This window comes from Aulonocara stuartgranti, assembly GCF_965226115.1.
Source record: "Aulonocara stuartgranti genome assembly, chromosome: 3".
In the NCBI taxonomy this organism is placed as follows: Eukaryota; Metazoa; Chordata; class Actinopteri; order Cichliformes; family Cichlidae; genus Aulonocara; species Aulonocara stuartgranti.
In genome coordinates, this window is record NC_138941.1 from 77,526,630 (window position 1) to 77,547,252 (window position 20,623).

The 20,623-nt window shown below is 44.1% G+C and overlaps 3 protein-coding genes across 4 annotated transcripts in view; all 3 read right to left on the minus strand.

Moving 5' to 3' along the window:
- Positions 1 to 20,623, minus strand: part of LOC309703657 (uncharacterized protein) — a 196,702-nt gene that overhangs the window by 31,395 nt on the left and 144,684 nt on the right. The gene's annotated exons all lie outside the window — the stretch shown is intronic.
- The window catches only part of LOC309703664 (uncharacterized protein), a 163,423-nt gene that overhangs the window by 14,094 nt on the left and 128,706 nt on the right, over positions 1 to 20,623 (minus strand). The window lies entirely within an intron of this gene.
- The window catches only part of LOC309703507 (uncharacterized protein), a 95,329-nt gene continuing 80,847 nt past the window's right edge, over positions 6,142 to 20,623 (minus strand). For both annotated transcript variants that reach the window (XM_082528394.1, XM_082528393.1), the window contains 3 exons: positions 10,411 to 10,734; positions 6,394 to 6,714; positions 6,142 to 6,303 (listed from right to left, as the gene is read on the minus strand). In XM_082528394.1, the coding sequence (XP_082384520.1) occupies positions 6,212 to 6,303; positions 6,394 to 6,714; positions 10,411 to 10,734 (737 nt within the window). In that variant the 3' untranslated portion in view covers positions 6,142 to 6,211. The remainder of the gene's footprint in view (positions 6,304 to 6,393; positions 6,715 to 10,410; positions 10,735 to 20,623) is intronic.

Genomic DNA, 20,623 nt, shown 5'->3' on the forward strand with positions numbered 1-20,623 from the left:
TTATTTTCCATAGGAAAATATTTCTTTATGCTTTTGGGCTGGATTGACTTGCATAAAATCCTTTTACAGGGACTTACGACCTTGATCAGTCCCCAGGTAGCTCTCCTCAGCCAAATGTAATCTGGAAAGCCCCCATATATTTGCTCGTCCCGAGAATTTGTCAGCGCTGTTGCAGGCCTGCTTAGAACAAAAATGAGAAAAAATAGAGCTGATTATTAGCTCACAAAACACAAAACAAAATCACCTGACAGGTTTTCTTTAAGTGCACTGTTACAAAAATAATGGGCCCCTCAGACATGTCCATGTTTCCTAAAACTCCCTCTATTAAAAACAAAACAACAACAACCCGAACCTAACTGACAGACTCAACCCATCACCACAACAACCTCAACCACCTTAAACACAAAAGTTTTGCCACCACATAATTTCACCTCCTCAATACACCGAAAGTCTCATTAAAACCGCACAATTTGCACACAAAAATCACCCCCTTTGCTCTTTAACATACTTAAATTCAGTATACGACATCATATAATCACTAAACTATAAATTTCCTACCCAAATCTGCACTTCTCGTCTCTGCTATGCTTCCTTTTCTGAAAGTCACTTCCTCAGTCACACACACACACAGGAAGTTTCTCTGTCACCACTCACTCCAGCTAATTTGCATACTGAGTCATCTCAAGAAGTTGTCGTAACCAGAGAAACATATGTTTAAACATTATCTCCTTATTAAATTATTTCATTTCTTTCTACAGTGATCACTACTGTTGATCACTTAGTCCTAGAGCACTCCTAAGTCACTCTTTTAAAACTATTTTAATCACTTTTTGTTTTCATAACTCACTTTCCTCAGCTTCAAACTCAAATATATTTTATGTTTGTGTATGTGAATTTGCATATGTTACTTTTCAGTGTGTCAAACTCCTTCATAATTTTACCTTCAAACAGTCAATTTACTCCTTCCCAAATTTACTAACCCAAATTCTGATCTCCTACCTTAAATAGCATTCCTGCTCCTCAGCCAGAAGTTAGGGCTCCACTTGCCACTTTCCACCTCCTCCTTAGCCCAGCGGCTTTACCCCTTGAGGTCCCGTCTTCTTCACTTCATCTCACCAGTGAGTCTGAGCTCACAGGGACCGAGGCTGAGTAATCGTGACTGTGCCTGTCTTAGGTTGTCCCAGGGTTTTTGAGGTGGGATCTTACCCGTCATGGGCTAACCAGCCTTCCATACTCGCCTGATACGGGGGCCAAGTGGGCAGGGGAGGGAACACACTGGCTCTGGAAATTAGAGGAGTGAAAGCTGCTTCCTTCATTGCATCTTATAATAAACTATCTCCCTTCTGATTCTTTCCTGGAATAATTTCACATATGGCACTTTGTGTACGTGTGTTTTCTATTCATTAATGTAATTGTCAGTTATTTTCTCTCTTTATTTTATTTTATTTATCTGTTTGTTTATAACGTTCTACTTTAGTTCTACTAAATCCTGATGTAAAAACAACACCCTCATTTCACGCACCCACTCTGCAGTTTGCCTACGCACACACTTCTCTCTCAGACTTCCTTTTATGGGCATGTAACTTCCTGTCACACACCATTTCCTGTTACACACACACAGCGCGCAGTTGCTCAGAGCAGCTCAAGCTGCTTTTCTGTTTCTGCAGGCTAATCAAACTTATTTTGTATTTACAATCTACAAACCCTCTGTAATTCTGCTAACTTTTGATCTAAAATGTAGCATCATTCACACAATGATTTCATAATCCTCTCACACACACACCTCTTAAATAAACTAAACTCTTTGCATTTGTCAGCATTCACATCACAATCTTCAACGTGCTCACTTTCCTCAGTACCAAACGCAGAGATGGACATCTCCTTTACCTAACATAAACTAAATTACCATATCAACATACAATTACTAAAATCAAACTCAAATACACCGTCTGTTTTAATAAAGTCAAAGAGCAAACGGGTGTACCAAGTATATGTACTTATGTGTTTTTGAACTGAAAGAAAAAGAAACTCAAACTCTTATAACATCACTCATGCATCTCTTAAATTAAAAACACTTTCAAACTTTAAAACATCCTACTTCACATCACCAAAGAAATACCTCTCACACCTTTATTCATCATTCAAAACCTTCTAGTCACCGCATTCACACACTCAAACTGTGACTAGAGTTGAGGAATATAACTCAAAACACGCTTTCCTAAGAGTATTTTAGACATGCTTGTCATAATCAGAAAGAGCAAGTAAACAAAAACAAAGAAAAAATGATTGAAACCTCTATTAATTCTCACCGCACACACAAGAAATTGAAAAAATAAAACACACCAGCAACTATTGCTGGAAAGAAGTTGATTCAAGTATACACAGTGCACGCAATATATTTATATATCTACATCCAAACTCAGTCAATTACTATACATCCCCTAAGGCAACTCAAAACTTTATTTATAATCCTCTAATGAACATAAATGGCATTTGAAACACACCTTCAACAATGTTTGCAGTAGTATTTGTAAAACCAACTGTGGTTTAAACAGTTCACTGCTTACTAATTTGCATTTTCACACTCACACACACTCCGTCTAAAAATAGCTCCAGCATTACCTCAGACTCCTTTCACACAGAGATCTCTTATATTTACAAAGACGTCTTATATTTACAACTGTCAGATCTGTCAGCTTTTAGCGCCTAAACAATTTTGACAAATTTAAGTTAACGGTCCAACCGATAAAGTCCAACTTTTTTGTAATCAATTAACCAGTATCTGTCCAACAGTTTCTGGCCTCATCTCTAAAGTCCCTAACACAATTTAAAAGCATCAACCAACCCAAACTTTGCCTGAAGCTCTATTTTTGGCGTTTCACAGCCAAGGCTTACCCTGAAGTTTTAAGTTAAAGTTACATGCCCAAAGTCCAACTTTTACTATCCAAAAAAGCGCAGATACCGTTCCAAACGGTAAAGTGGTCCAACCACTAGTTATTCTGGAGTGCCCCAAGCTCCACAGTGACCAACTGACTATCCCTCTACCTTCGAGGACAATGCCTAGGCGTCCCTGGCATTGGCAAGCGTTACCTCTGAGCACTGCGCTTCTTACCAGTCCAACTGGCGTTCTTGAGTAATTTATAATATTCTGGAACAACAGCAAAACACCCAACAAAGTGTAAGACTGAAGCAGGTTCAACCTTATAACCAAAAAATAACCAAATCCCCTAACATACTAAAATCATTGAGCAGTCCAACTGCTTTTACGGTCCAACCGTATTAAATCCTTTTAGCGGTCCAACCGCATTCAATCATTTTACCAGCAGTCCAACTGCTTTTACGGTCCAACCGTATTAAATTATCTTCAGCAGTCCAACTGCTTTAAATCCTCAGTACTGTCATAAGATTCTCATTAAAATCAAAACAGACATTTACCGGCAACTTTTACTGAATAGACATTTAATTTTATCATCCAATTCAGCACATTTCGGATAAAATCAACAGGCCTGTGCCTACCTCTTTTTAAAGGCGCCTGTCTCCTCAGTTTGGTTGCCGGGTCACGCCTGCCTGTCTGACCACAACGGACCACCGAATTTCTCCATCCAAACCTCAAATTCTCCTCCTCAACCACCGGACGAAGCCCCCAAAATGTTAAGGTTCAAAGATTGAGGAAGGAGAGTACAAACCACCCATGGTCCAGAAGCTCTTGGTCAAACAATGATTTTTAATGGACACACATGTGGGAAGTCAAGTGATCTTCAACTTCCTCAAAGCATAACAGATATTTTATAGCATCAGGGTTTGAATTTACTGACGCCCCTTCATACGTCACAGATACATTTTATACATACGTCAGATCAACACCACAAAGACCTTTTAACACAGTTTTTAAAAGAGCATCGTCTTCCATCTTCATAACAGGTGCATCCTGTCACTGCCGGATGCTCGCTTATCATCCTGACACCTCAGCAGCAGTTCGGCGACAAACTGCTTTTGCAAGCCAAGCAAAACATGATTAAACTTCCACCTATAAATGATTCTCTCTAACTGAGTGTGTGTGTCTGTGTCTGTGTGCTTAACCACAATTGCACCCTGTTTCACCTCTGACCTTTTACCAGACCAGAGGCTCATCCTTATGTGTAATAACCTAACTGAAACTACATGTACTATGTTAAATAAATGTTTTAATCAAGAACCTCTACTAAGAGCTTAGTAAAAGAATATAAAAGTATAACAGACAATTTGAATAACCTAGTAATTAAAATAGCCTCGTCTAGCCTGCTCCTCAGAATAACTTTCGGTTTCAGTTCTGCAATTTCTCTGCAAGCCTGTTTCCTGTCCTGTTACTTTCTGACAGACACACACTGTTCAAACTCTAAACGCAATATAAACTCCAGATTATATTTTTAATGCAATGGTAATGATAATAATTATTTAACAATAGCAGTAAAATAATTTCCCTACTCCACACTGTCAAACACACTGCTGCTCACACCGAGGCTCAGTTTACTCCTCCAGCCTGGCTTAACCTGCTGTCTGTTAAAAACAGTCCCACACTCCTCTGTTTAATCCTTCTGATCAGACTCTTTGATTTTGTATTGTTTTTACCTGAAGTTGTGTTTTTGACATGGTTCTGTCTGTGAAATAAAGCTCACACACACACTGCTACAGTCCTTCATACACTTAGAAACGAAGCTGCTCCTTTCCTCAGTGCTGACACATAAAGAAGAGTTGGTTTTATATCCAACACGTCTCTGTTCCAGAAAACAGCTTCAGCAGCCTCTGAGTCTGAACTTGGAGTTGGTTATAAGCCACAGGCCTGTGTGCACAGCAATGAGGAAATATAATGCAGTAAGTGAAACATGGATGTGTGGAACAGATTATCCCAAAGGTTGATTCTGTTCATCTGGACGTTCTCAGTGAAACATTTGGTCTCTCGGTCAGGTGACTCCTTTAGTCTCAGCTGACTGCAGCTTTCCAAACCTTTGTCACTGGATCACTCACTTCATCTCCAACGTGTCCCTGACACAGACAGCTGGAGCCGTTACAGCAAAATCATTGATCATCGTTTTTAGAACATTAGCTGGTGTTGGTGGGCAGGCTAGCAGTGCTAATTGTTAGCACTAGTTCTGCTGCTCTCCCTTTGTCTCTGTTATTGTTGGTCTTTAGTGAACAATAGAAAGTGTCTTCATGAGACTGTTGCCTAATGTTCAAATGTAGATAACACCACCTGCACCAACCTGTTACACAGCACAACCCTCTGGTGTAGCTTTGGCTGGAGCACATATTGGCAGCTCCAGTGACATCACCACTCCATGGTGACATCATCTCTACAGACTGTGGCTGTTACATATCCTCACCTGGTAATAATAAGACTGTCCTCAGCTGCACACAGCTCCAAGATGAACAAACTGAAGTAAATACAAATTAGAGTTACGATAGATTAAAATCTTGTAATCAGAGCTAATTCTTAGTGAAACTCTGACCACAAGACAGGAAACACAACATGAGACAGTGTGGGAAATATTTTTACGTGGAACTGTAAAGAACATGTGTTCTTGTGACCAGTTATTTACATATTTACACCCATTTAAGGTGGAATCGGCTTACCCACCCACTCTTGCACCAACATATATGATCCTGGGTTTGTGTCTTGGGGTCAGATCACAATATCAGCACAGTCTTGGCTTGGGTGAGGTAGTTGAGTGGTTCTTGTAGTTTAACCTGAAAAAAACCTTGCTATGAGTATGCCGTGCATTTATTGTTATTACTCGTGGATAGCCAATAAAGTTTAATTATCAATTATCATATTATATTTCATTATTAAATTGTTAATAATGATCCCTTCACTTCTGCTTATCTAATTCATGGTTGTGCGTTGGCTGACAACTTCCATTAGGGAAAAGGTAATGTGCATTCTGGCAACAGTGCAAACCACAATGGGTAACTTACATTATTATATTTCATTATGTTATCATACATCTTTTTTAATAAATTACCGGTATGAAAGTCAGTTGAATTTATTCTTGAGGACATCAGTATCAGGAGCTGCTGCTCCATCACAAACACCACAGAAGAAGAACAACACTGGATCAGATTATCTGGATTTATTTGACAGGGACAGTGTTCAGTACAAGTCTCAAACACACAACAACAACATCACACTGACTCCACTCTGACATCACTGATCAATAATCAAAGAACACACAGATCAAACTGATTGATCAGCCATCAGAGGAGTCAGATCAATGGAGCTGCTTCTGTTCCTGATGTCCCCTGTTTGATCCTGGACCTGAACTCTCCCTGCAGAGGAGACACAAGACAGTCAGAGACACACACACACGCACACACACACATATATATATGGAGAGAGAGAGAAATAATCGAACAAACCTTTGACTTTGAGCTGCACTATTTTGTATCTTATCCGTCCGTTCCTCCAGACTACACATCCATATCTCCCACTGTCTCTCTCTGTGGGCTGTTTCAGGGTCAGACTGAGGTCTCCAGCTTTCAGCAGGTCTTCATTCATCTTCGTTCGGTCTCTGTAAACCTGGTGCTGTTTGTCAGGCTGGTCAGAGCCGTTCTCATACACGTGGACCTTGTTATTGATTTGGTCCATCCACTCCACTTTAGCATCTTCAGGCAGGTTTTGTGTGGTTTTGAAGGGCAGCTGGACAGACTCCGCCCCCTCCTCCACCTCCACCTGACAGTCTGAGAGGACAACAAACACAACATGAGCTGTACAAAGTGTGATTGGTGTTCAGAGCAGCATCATGTGACTCTTGTTCTGCACTAAATGAAGCGATGGAGTGGCGCCTCCTTCAGGCAGAGAAACAGCTCATGGAGAGAAATAATTATTAGAGCAAAAACAAGAGTGGAGCTGCAAATAAGGCCGAGAGGAACGCTGCAGAAAACTGTTCATGTGTGAATTCATCACTTCATAGATTTCTTTGAGCACTAAAATCAGAGCTGCTTCTATTTCTAATAGTCAAAGGAGCTTGCAAAGAAAAGCGTCTGGACTTCTTTAAGTTACTTGAAGACGTTTCACCTCTCATCCGAGAAGCTTCTTCAGTTCTAAGGTCAAATGGTGGAGAGTCCCAGATATAAACCTAGTGGGAGTTTCCCCCCACAGAGGGACAAAAGGACCCCTGATGATCCTCTAATCACCTGAGACAAGGTGTGAAACTGGGTGTGGGCCCCAATCAGCCAGAGTTTCGGGTGGGTTCATTGTGAAACCTGGCCCCACCTTATCATGCGAATTCCTGAGGTCAGATGGCCCAGGATGTGAGTGGGCGTTAAGGCGTCTGGGAAGGGATCTCAAAACTGGATTATAGATGGCAGAGAGTTGGTGTCGTAAACCCCGCCTCTGTTCAAAGATGGTCGCTCACAGTGGACATAGATGCTTCTTTCACTCCTCTTTCAAACCATCTGTCCTCTCTGTCCAAAATGTGAACATTGGCATCCTCGAAAGAGTGACCTTTGACCTTTAGATGCAGATGGACTGCTGAGTCTTGTCCTGTGGAGGTGGCTCTTCTGTGTTGTGCCATGCGCTTGTGAAGTGGCTGTTTGGTCTCTCCGATGTAGAGGTCTGAGCATTCCTCGCTGCACTGTACAGCATACATCACATTGTTAAGTTTGTGTTTTGGCGTTTTGTCTTTCGGGTGAACCAGTTTCTGTCTGAGTGTGTTGCTGGGTCTGAAATGCACCGGGATGTCATGCTTGGAGAAAACTCTCCTGAGTTTTTCTGATACACCGGCTACATAGGGGATGACAATGTTGTTGCGTCTGTCCTTCTTATCCACCCTCGCTGGTGTCTGGTCTTCTTTTCTGTGCCTCTTTGCTGACTTTAAAAACGCCCATTTAGGATAGCCGCACGTTTTGAGTGCTTCCTTTACATGTGTGTGTTCCTTCTTTTTTCCTTCAGGCTTAGAGGGAACATGTTCTGCCCGGTGGTGTAGGGTCCTAATTACTCCCAGTTTGTGTTCCAGAGGGTGATGGGAGTCAAAGAGGAGGTACTGGTCCGTATGTGTGGGCTTCCGGTAAACTTCGATGTTGAGGTTGCCGTTCTCTTCAATGTGCACGGCGCAGTCCAGGAAAGGCAAACAGTTGTCCTTTGTGTCTTCCCTGGTGAACTTGATGTTTTTATCCACAGCGTTAATGTGCGCAGTGAAGGATTCCACTTCTTGTGTCTTGATTTTGACCCAGGTGTCGTCCACATATCTGTACCAGTGGCTGGGTACTCTTACTTTGAAAGAGCCAAGAGCCTTCCTTTCCACTTCCTCCATGTAAAGGTTGGCTACAATAGGTGACACGGGGGAGCCCATGGCACAGCCATGTTTTTGTCTGTAAAAGCCTTCGTTGTATTTGAAATATGTAGAAGAAGAAGAAGAAAGTGTACTTTATTGGTCCCCGTGGGGAAAATCCCTCTCTGCATTTAACCCATTCACTCAGTGAAGCAGTGGGCAGCCACTGGGCGCCCGGGGAGCAGTGTGTAGGGACGGTACCTTGCTCAGGGGTACCTCAGGGTAGCTGTTCAGGGGAATCAAACCCCCGACCTTCCGATCATGGGGCCACCACTCTACCTACTGAGCTATCCCTGCCCCACTGAGCTATCCCTGCCCCCATGTAGTGGTGAGGCAGAGGTCTAACAGTGTGCAAATCTGATCGGGTGTGAAGTTGGTCCTGTCCTCCAAGGAGCTGTCTTCTTGTAGTCGTTTTCTGACTGTCTCCACAGCCTCCGTGGTGGGTATGCAAGTCTCTTCACTTGCATACCCACCACAGTTTCTCTGTCGCCAAAATAATTCAAAAGAACGGAATTTAATAAGCCCTGTGCTCTCCGGCTAAAATGAGAGTTTTTCTCTGCTTTCACAGCTCTTTGTGATATTTGAGAAACACATGACCATCCTCCAAATATCATCTAGAAATAGAAATGTGTCCACTGTGGGACGTGTGAGGCTGACATTAATATGTCTTAAAGTGGGAGATGAAGAAATGACTCCAGGGCCCAAATCATGGAGACAAACATCAATCCACACTTCACTTTGTTTCCTGTCTCTAAAGTGGGAATATTTCAGTGTGATGAACAAACGGCCTCCAACAAATGAAGCTGATTTCCTTTTCCTGTCTTTTCTCCAGCGGCCTCAGCTTCTTCCTCTTTCCCCTGTCTTCTTCTGCAGACGCTCCTCTGTAGCTTCAAGCTGTTTCTCTTTACAAGGAGAGCTACAAACCTTTGCATCCAGCCACAAACACCCCATGGGCTCCTCTGGGTCATCACACTCAGCATTTTCACAATAAAAGCCTCGTATTTATGGCTGCTCCACCCTGACATGTGACAACATCCAAATGACTGGATCAAAGTGTTTGAATGATCCCAGCAGCTTTAAAACTATTGATATTTGTGGCGCGGCTGCCCCTCTGTGGGTCTTCCTTGGTCTCTTGTGTTCTGGGGGCCTCTGGATGTCTGGAGTTTTGATCTCCTCCATACCTGCTTGATACCATAAAGGACAGGGCTGTGGCTCCCCACACTCCCTAGCAGATCATTACATGGAGAAACCTTTGGAATGCAAGCATGCTGATCCACACAGGTATGCACACAGGTGTACACATGGGTATTCACAGACGCGGACTACAGCTTTCTTGGCTGCTGCCTCAAAGCACACTGTGCGCTGTCTATCTTGCGTGTTGCACAATATCGTTTATTATTTAGTAACTATTGATATCTACTGCTAGCTAGTTTATTGTGATGGTGCTTTTTTTTATTATTATGTTGCTTGTTTTTTTTTCTCCATACAGGTGACCCAGGTGTTTTGCTTGTTTGTTTGTTTTTTTCTCTCTTCCCCCCCTTCTCACCGTCTCTTCTTCCCTTTGGTTTTCTTTCTCTCCCTCTCTTTCTTTCATTCTTTCCCCCTGTCCTATCCCACAGTCATGTCTGTCCCGTTTGCAACTGAAAATAAAATAAATTCATAATTATAATAAAGGTCAATCAAATGGACCAATATGGCAAGGCCATGATGATCCACTTGGTAAAATAAATCCGCTTGGCATCTTTCTTGGCCTCAAGACAACAATTCTGATGGCTATAGATCCAAACGGGACACAAAAAACAAAAAAAAACTATTGATATTTATACATTTACACTGATTTGGACTAAACTAACAAAACTATTGATTTGATCCAAACTCACATCATGCCAGAGGCTTTTATTTTGAAGGTAGGATCATTTTAATGGTCTTCTTAGTCTGTTCATTTAAACACACAGATGCTCCGCCTCCACATTTTTGGCTTTAGATCAAAACATCAAAGAATTTATTTTATTTGCATTAACTAAAAAAAGATTCAAACTAAAAGCTTTCAGAGAATAAACTCCTACATGACCTCTGACCTTTGACCTGTATCTACAGCACTGACCTCTGACTTTCAGCTCCACTTGTTTCTTCAGCAGGATGTTTCCCTCCCTGCTGTAGACGGTGCAGGTGTAGGTCCTGTTGTCTCCATCTGTGGGGTGTTTCAGGGTCAGACTGAGGTCTCCAGTTTTCAGCAGGTCTTCATTCATCTTCGTTCGGTCTCTGTAAATCTGGTGCTGTTTGTCAGGCTGGTCAGAGCCGTTCTCATACACGTGGACCTTCCTGTATCCATTCTTCCACTCCACTTTAGCGTCTTCAGGCAGGTGAAGTGTGGTGTTTAAGGGCAGCTGCACAGACTCCACCCCTGAATCCACCTCCACCTGGGGGACTGAGAGGACAACAAAGCACAACATGAGCTTGGATGGAGACATTTGTGTTGACTCTAACAGGCTGAATGCTGCTGCTTCACTGGGAGCTCACTGTTAGATAGAAAGTGGTCAGTGTGAAGAGGAGACGCAGCAGAAAGATGAAGACTGACAGGAAGAAAGCAGTGAACAGACTGTTGGAGCTGCTGTTAGTGGGACAGGACTTTATTCAGTCTCTGAGGACCAGATTTGACTTGATGAAGCAGAGAAACACAGTCTGAGTGTTTCTGTCACACTCACTTCATCACACAGCTCAGTTTGACAACATTTGGAAGAATTTGATAGAAGCCTTCCTTTAGTAAAAGCACCAAGAAAACACCATGAAAACACCTCACTACACACAAAACTGCAGTACTGGCAAATTGTACATAAAGTATGAAAAGTCAAAGTAGTTATTGTGCAGAAAAATGTTCCCATCAGTGTCTGTGGATCAATATTACTGCTGCACATGTTTAAGGCTGAGCTCATTTCAAATCCTTTCTATTGTGTTGAATCTGCAGTAATGCATCATATTCTATAAAATCATATGTTTGTAGTGGCTGTCCTGTGAGGACCACGTCTCTCTAAACAAACAGCTGTTAATGAGCTCACAAACACAGGCCTACAGCTGGATTTGAAAAAGTCCATTCAATAGAAAATCAACAGTCACAGCTGGATTCAAAGGCTTGAGCTCTGTGTGACATGGTTACCTGTCAGCATCTACAGGGGGATTCAAATATGAAGGAAACATGAAGGTGGTGCATTAGAAAAACTGCTGCTTCAACTTTGTACATTCAGACAGTAATTTCTCAGAGATGTTAATGTGAAAGTGCTGTCAAATTCTAGGTCAGTGATTCAAGTAACATCCCTCTCATTGAAAATTACGCCTGCTTAAAATTGTGCTGTATTAGGGCAAGAAGTGCATAAATCCTATGTTAGGTTTTGTATTGTTGATTGTCATTTATGCTTAGAAATATTTAACCATATATGCTTAGAGGTGTATAATCAATTGTGTAGTGATAGGACTGTGTGATCTTTAACAGGCTACAAAGCCTTGGTGTGTATTCCACACTAGAATGCACAGCCTAGGAACATAAGAGAGATCCTATCTTCTCTTTATTGATATATGATATAGCAAACACACGTATATCTCTTTAAGTATAAGAGCCCTTTGTTCAGATGGACCCGCTAGACTCCTGGCACCAGCTTTGGGGAGTCCTCACAGGGTCACATCTTGACCTCACACAAATCACTCCACACACACACACACACACACACACACACACACACACACACACACACACACACACACACACACACACACACACACACACACAGGCACACAGGCAAGGTACTCTTTGTGTGTATGTAGACGTCATATGTTAATGAACCTACAGTTGTGGTCAAAAGTTTACATACACTTGTAAAGAATATAATATAATGGCTCTACCGAGCGTCCCGTTATTTCTAAAACTCTGATTTTTCTCTGATAGAGCGATTGGAACAAATACTACTTTGTCACAAAAAACATTCATGAAGTTTGGTTCTTTAATGACTTTATTATGGGTTAACAGAAAAAAGTGATCACATCTGCTGGGTCAAAAATATACATACAGCAACATGAATTAGCAATTTTGGTGACTTAGAAAGTTGTCAGTGAACTGAGCTTCATAGCATGGCCTCTTAACTTCTTGTGAGTGATTATGAGTGACGACAGCTGGTGACTTCTCTCAGGCCAGTTAAATAGGGCTCATTGGATACAAACGCCCACAAACGCCACAATGGGAAAGTCAAAGGAGCTCAGCATGGATCTGAAAAAGCGAATTATTGACTTGAACAAGTCAGGAAAGTCACTTGGGGCCATTTCAAAGCAGCTGCATGTCCCAAGAGCAACAGTGCAAACAATTGTTTGTAAGTATAAAGTGCATGGCACTGTTTCGTCACTGCCAAGATCAGGAAGAAAACGCAAGCTATCACCTGCTGCTGAGAGAAAATTGGTCAGGAGGGTGAAGAGTCAACCAAGAATCACCAAAAAGCAGATCTGCCAAGAATTTGAAGCTGCTGGAACACAGGTGTCATTGTCCACAGTCAAACGTGTTTTGCATCTCCATGGACTGAGAGGCTGCCGTGCAAGAAGGAAGCCCTTGCTCCAAAAGCGGCACCTTAAGGCTCGACTGAAGTTTGCTGCTGATCACATGGACAAAGATAAGACCTTCTGGAGGAAAGTTCTGTGGTCAGACTAAACAAAAATCGAGCTTTTTGGCCACAATGCCCAGCGATATGTTTGGAGGAGAAAAGGTGAGGCCTTTAACCCCAAGAACACCATGCCTACAATAAAGCATGGTGGTGGGAGTATTATGCTGTGGGGCTGTTTTGCTGCCAATGGAACTGGTGCTTTACAGAGAGTAAATGGGATAATGAAGAAGGAGGATTACCTTCACATTCTTCAACATAACCTAAAATCATCAGCACACAGGTTGGGTCTTGGGCGCAGTTGGGTGTTCCAACAGGACAATGACCCCAAACACACATCAAAAGTGGTAAAGGAATGGCTAAATCAGGCTAGAATAAAGGTTTTAGAATGGCCTTCCCAAAGTCCTGACTTAAACCCCATTGAAAACACGTGGACAATGCTGAAGAAACAAGTCCATGTCAGAAAGCCATCAAATTTAACTGAACTGCACCAATTCTGTCAAGAGGAGTGGTCAAAGATTCAACCAGAAGCTTGCCAGAAGCTTGTGGATGGCTACCAAAAGCGCCTAATTGCAGTGAAAATGGCTAAGGGACATGTAACCAAATATTAGCACTGCTGTATGTATATTTCTGACCCAGCAGATGTGATCACTTTTTTCTGTTAACCCATAATAAAGTCATTAAAGAACCAAACTTCATGAATGTTTTTTGTGACAAAGTAGTATTTGTTCCAATCGCTCTATCAGAGAAAAATCAGAGTTTTAGAAATAACGGGACGCTCGGTAGAGCCATTATATTATATTCTTTACAAGTGTATGTAAACTTTTGACCACAACTGTATATTCATGTAACCTCAATAAAAGAACAGTGTTACGGGAGAACAGACGAGAGCAACTGGGGTCAAGCGAAGGAACGGCGTTTGTCCGGTTCTCTCCCGTGCACGAGAAACATGAAGAACTTTGCCTACTTGTGTCTTGCTTTGCTGTGTAATTATACTGTCCTCAACGTTCCAGCGAATAGGTTCAAGCTACAAACCTATCATCCTATTTTTCATTTGTTTTGTTTCTTTTTCTCTTTCTTAATTTTGAAACCCAAAATCTGTGATTTTATTTCAATTCCTGGATAATCAATAACTTGGATGAGCGTGTTTAATTACTTATGACCTTTGGTACAATGAATGAATGGCACTTGTGTTAAACATCGAGCAGTTTATTTGGTTTGATCTGGTTGTAATGCTTTTGCTTTAACCATTCATAACTCTGGCTGTGTTGCGTTTTGGTTTAAAGACAGTAATACTGTAAGTGCATGCTGTTGTGAGGGGCTGCTAGCCCGGCTATGTAGGGGTAGAGGGGCGCACAGGCTGCCTTGGACGACTAGCGGGTGGTGGGATCTAAGTCCGTAACCCCCTCTAGCACAATTGACCCGGACACTTACTTCAGTAAGAATGGGGTTAGTTACCTGGCAACAGTAGGCACAAAAGGAGGACTCCAGGCCTGGACCTGCAGTGATAGCAGCGCCTGCACACGGAACACTAGCACGGTCCCACTTAACTCCATCGTCCTGTGCCTATCCAAATAACTCGGGTGCCCCTACTCCAAGGCAACCTGGGTCGGACAAAAGCATTCAACAACGACCTTTTAACCCTTTAAGACCTACCATAGAACCAAGTCCGCCAGAGCTTATATTATATTTTTACCTGCTGTGGAGCCATTTTTGGGAGCATTTCAAGTTGCTATACATCAATACAACCATTATAGCCCAGATTTTAATAATATGTATTCATTAAGTGCATAGTAATTACATAAATTGCAAAAAAGGTCAATAAACTACAAAAAAATTGAAAATCGTTTTTGCTTTTTTAACATATATTTGTAGTTAGAGAAATTTAAGAGGCTTATCCCTCAAAACTGTAAATACAAAAAAGTTGCACAAAATAGTTTCCCACCACAGGAAATTTATTTTGAGTGTCTTCATAGTTTTATTTTTGAAATACACCAATTTTTATACACTGCAGGAAAAACGAAAATAAATATTATACTGCAAATTTGCAAAAAAGCAGCATATGCATCAAAATAAACTATTTCCAGCAGTGCAATATGAGTCCTAAGCATCCCAGAAACGACACAGAAAGTCATAAAGTCAAAGATAACTTTTAAAAAGACCAGTATATGCACTGAGGCCCTGATCATAAAAAAGACTACATTTCCACGAAAATGACGTCACTTCCGGTTTCGGGCAGGTAATGGCGGAAATGCAAAAGTTCGCGCTGACGTCTATTCCAACATAGGAAGTGTTATGAACAGCTGATTGGATCGGCACAGCGTGTTTCTGGAATATTATGTTTTTGTTCCTGCAAGCGCTTTTTATGCAGTTTTTGCAAAGCTTTATGTGGAAGGAAACCGTGACCTAGGACAAGCTGATGGCATCAGATGTAAGTACAACTCCTCCGGTTTCATATGCAAAAAAAATTATTGCGCTAGCTTACGTGGTTGCAGAGCTACCACATAAATAGTTACGCAAAACAGAGCGTGCCCGCTCCGATCGGCTGTAAAGGGTTAAACCACGTGGCTCCTTTTATTTATCTGGAGAGCCCTCAAAAAACCCAACCTTGGTTGACAATGTCCACAGGGCCCTGGAGAGCAAAGGGAAAACAGCAAAGAACCTCCCCAGGACCAAAGAAATGAAAGAAATAAAATGAGGTAAAATAAATCAAAACAGACTGGTGAGACCCAGTGTTGGGAGTCCTCGACTCCACACAACCCACCCTAGTCACAGGAGAAACACTCACAACACAGCAGAACAGTAAAGGTTAACACAGCAAATATTCTGTCTAAAATGGTCGACACAGTCTCATCGCATCATTTACAATGTCCGACACACCAAAGGAACATTTCCAGTCTTTACAGTTCACTCCAGTAAATTGTCTCTGGGGTGGGACGGACAGATAGTTCTAGGGGTAGGTGTCATTAACCGGAGTTGCAGTCTGTTAGGCTGTCCAGAACTTCCACAGCCGGAATAGAATGTTCATTCTCTGGTCCACATCAAAGCAAGGAAATAAAACACAGAAACTGTACCTTTGCCCCTCCTGAAATGGAGCGTAATGAACCCACGGGTAGGTGACGCTTTTACACACAGCCAGCTGAAGCAGGGTGAACAACCGGAGCGTCGTCTGGGTGGCAGGGTACTCCGAACACCGCCGACGTCGGGGCTCAAGATGGCTGTCCCGCGGGCTATCGGAGCTACGGCAGTCCCCAGGCCGTGCGAAGCGAGGCCGCCCAATTCCTCTCCCAGAAACTCGCTGGTCCTTCGCCAGACAGCCAGCCGTGCTGTCTCGCTTTCTAAACGTTCTTGTCGCCAAACTCTACCGGCAACGCCAGGAAACTGAGGCCGATTGGAGGGGAGCGGCCGCTAGCCTTAGCTCTCAATTAGCCCCTCTGCTAGCGCTATCTCCGCCGACACTTCGCCCCGACGTTACACCCGTAAGGCCGCTGTAGCCGGAGTCAGAGTGCATACACGGACGGAAACCCAGCCTAGACTCGCTGCGGTAACGTATACTGTCTCGCTAACCTCCCGTTTATACTTTGTTCGGGTCTCTTCCTGACCGCGGCCCTTTCCTAGCGTCTTTTTCTCATCCGGACATGTGTGCTTTGTTTTGCTCCGCTCGTCTTCCCTCTCACTGCGCATACCCGTCTTCTTCACGCTACATCACTTCCTCTTGGCTGCTTCAGGCTGTAAACAACGCCGTGACCGTTTTCTAAGGGACGTTTAATTGATGCTCTCTTGTTTTCTTCGCTTCCCTGTTTTACTCGGGCCGCCGAGCCCCTGATTCGGGCTAATGTAGTTACCTCCGGTGATGCTTTTCAGCGTTTGCTTTTAGAGTTTCCATCGCTGTTTGTCCCTAATTTCTCTAGCACGGTAACGAAGCACGGGGTTGAGCATTATATTCCCACAGTCGGGCCCCCGGTGTTCGCGTACGCCGCCTCGAGCCCGCGAAACTGTCCGTTGCTCGGGAAGATTTTGCAGCCATGGAGCGCCTTGGCATTGTAGAGCGTTCGAAGAGTGCATGGGCCTCTCCGCTTCACATGGTGCCCAAATCAGACGGTCAGTGGCGGCAATGCAGAGATTTCTGCCGTTTAAATAATGCCACGGAGAATGACCGTTACTCCATCCCCCACATTCAGGATTTTTCTGCCAATCTCGCCGGAATGTCGATTTTTTCTAAAATTGACTTGGTGCGGGGGTATCACCAAGTTCCCGTGCTTGCCGAAGACGTCCCTAAAACCGCTGTCATTACCCCCTTCGGCTTGTTCGAGTTTTTGCGCATGCCGTTTGGCCTAAAAGGTGCCGCCCAGACCTTTCAGTGGCTGATGGACTCCGTTTTGTGTGGGCTGCCGTTCGTTTTTGTTTATCTGGACGATATATTGGTGGCCAGCTGCTCAGCGAGCCAGCACGAGTCCCATCTGCGCCAGGTTTTCCAGCGTTTGGCAGCGCACGGTCTGATCATCAACCCTTCCAAGTGCCAGTTTGGGTTGCCTGTTCTGGATTTCCTCGGGCACCGCATTTCCGCTGAAGGTGTGGTTCCGTTGCCCGACAGAGTCCAGGCCGTTTCGGCCACGTCGGTTAAAGCGTTGCAGGAGTTCTTGGGGATGATATATTTTTACAACTGCTTTCTCCCCAGAGCTGCCCACCTGCTACAGCCACTCTATGCTGCCTTAAAAGGTAAAACAGCCAAAGATCCGGTTGACTGTCTGCTGGAACGCGTCCATGCATTTTCCGCAGCCAAGTCTGCGCTGGCTGACGCTGCCCTGCTGGCACACCCGCTTCCGTCGGCAGCGATCGCGTTGACCACCGACGTGTCCGACGTGGCAGTTGGTGGGGTGTTGGAACAGCGGGTTTCAGGTCTCTGGCAACCGCTCACCTTTTTCAGTCGTACGCTCCGGGATGCTGAATGCAAGAACAATGTTTTTGACAGGGAGTTGCTGGCCCTGCACCTCGCGACACGACATTTTTGTTTTTTCCTCGAGGGTCGCAACTTTACTGCGTACGTTGACCACAAACCTTTGACGTTTGCAATGTCCAAGGTCTCTGACCCATGGAGCGCACGCCAGCAGCGCCAGTTGGCGGCCATTTTAGAGTTTACCACAGACATTCAGCATGTGGCTGGTAAGTCCAATCACGTCGCTGACTGTCTCTCACGTGTGTTGGTTTCTCCGGTGTATGTCGGCGTCGACTACGCTGCCATGGCCGCCGAGCAACGTGCTGACCCGGACGTCCTTGCCCTTCAGTCAACAAAACGGGCCTTGTGCTGGAGGACACCCCGGTGTGGGACGGCGGTCCGCACCTTCTTTGCGACGTTTCCCTCCCGGTGGTTCCCCTTTCGTGGCGTCGTCGAGTTTTTGACTCGGTGCATGCCCTCTCTCATCCCGGCGTCCAGGCCTCGATCAAGCTGGTCAGCGCCAGGTTCGTTTGGCCGGGCCTTCACAAGACGGTGAACGAATGGGCGGCGGTTTGTATCCCATGCCAACGCTCGAAAATCCACCGGCACACACAGGCACCCCTCGAACCTTTCCGTGTCCGGGTAGGCGTTTTGATCACGTTCATGTGGACCTGGTTGGTCCCTTGCCGCAGTCACAGGGTTTCACGCACCTTTTGACTGTGGTGGACCGCACGACCAGGTGGCCGTAGGCGTTACCCCTGGTGTCCACGACAGCGGTGATGGTGGCCAGAGCATTTTTGTCAACGTGGGTTTCACGTTTCAGTCCCCCTGCTGACATTACCTCGGACAGGGGCCCCCAGTTTGTTTCTGAGCTTTGGTTTGCTATGGCTGACGGCCTGGGGGTCAAGGTCCACCGCACCACAGCATACCACCCGCAAGCTAACGGGATGTGCGAACGGTTTCACCGGTCACTTAAGTCCGCACTCCGGGCTTCCTTAACAGGTGGCGACTGGGTCGATCGTCTTCCGTGGGTTTTGCTGGGATTGCGTAATGCGGTTAAAGAAGACCTCGGGGTTTCCCCGGCTGAACTGGTCCTCGGCCAGCCTCTCTGGGTCCCCGGAGAATTCTTACCTGTTGCCTTTTCGCCCCCCAAGAGACTTATTTCCTGGTCCTGGAAATGACACTTTTGTTCCTAGTTCGTTGGACTCTGCTCATTTTGTTTTCGTCCGGCACGATGCCCATAGGACTCCGCTGCATCCACCATATGACGGGCCATACAGGGTTCTTAAACCAGGCAACAAACATTTCATTTTGGACTTTGGCGGTCAGCAGGAGGTTGTCTCTGTTGACAGACTTAAGCCTGCACATGTTATGCAAGAGGATCAGGTGGTCTAGGCCAAGGCCCCTCGCCGCGGCCGCCCACCTGCCACCGGGCTGATGGATTCTGTTTTTTCCCCCAGGAGTGACCCACAATCAACGGAGTCCGAGTCGTCTGGAGCTTTTTCTGACCGCCAGTGCCAGCCTCGCTCCCGGGCTGGGTTGCCCTCTGTCAGTTCCCGATCCCCCCGTTTCAGCTGTTTGCTTAAGCCCCGGGTCCTGGACTAGTTCTGCTGGGTGTTCGGGGGGGGGGGCATGTGTGGTGGACCACTAGAGGGCTCCACTCACACCCAGTGTTGAGGAAGTGTGTTCCTGTGTTTTGTGGCGCGATATGTGCAGTTGATGTTGGAGACGAATAAAGAAGGAGTGAGAACTGAGAGCTCTGTGTCGTTGATGCTTACCTCCACAGGAGATGTCTTCTATTTTGTTCGCTGGCTGTCTAGCTTCACATTGCTACGTGTTGTGAGGGCAGCACACTCCAATGGAAGAAAGAAAAAAAGCATTTCCACTGGGAGCAGAAGCATCTGAACCTGCCTGTCCAGACATCTGTCATCATCTATTTTTTTAAATATTTATCGAGCTCTATTGTAAGCACTGGCTCTCTGTTAAAATTTGTCAACTAAAATTAAAAGAAAAAAAATGATTAACATCGGATTTGAGAATTGTTGGTGTTTTGATCATGTTACATTTAAATTGTCATTAGAAGGCTATTTAGAAACTATGAACCATTACAGTTACTACATGATGAAAACACTAGTGTTCTGTTTTTAATAAAAGATTATGCATGTATACACAGGTCATGTTGCTTACTGAAGAAAAAACACAAAATCACATGTTAATCTGATTTTTTTGGGATTCTAGTAATAATCACCTATCATTACCTATCACATAAAGACTCCAAAACTTATAACATTTAGCTGGTGTACAGAGTAAAGTTAAATATATATTTTAAATGGATTATTTAATAACTTTTTGAGCAGGCTGGACATCAAGCTTTAGTATCTACAAACAGGATCTATAGGAGTCATTTTTCCCAATCGTTTTCACCACTTGGGGGTTGTATTTCATTTTATCTACTGGTTATGGCAGAGACAGGGACGGGGTTATTTAAGGTCATTTAAGGTAAAGAGATCAGAAAAAATTAATGGATATAACAAAACACTATGGAGGATCACAAGAGCCATTTGTCAAATCAAAAGATTCCCAGATGAGATCGCTGCATTATAATCGAGTAATCCAGAAACATGCAGAAATAGCCAGATCTACAAATTAGACCCTGTGCTACATGTTTTGCCAGCTGAGCAAAGCAGCCATACATGAAAACATAAAACATCCCTTCAATCTGGCAAAAGACCAGCATATTTCCA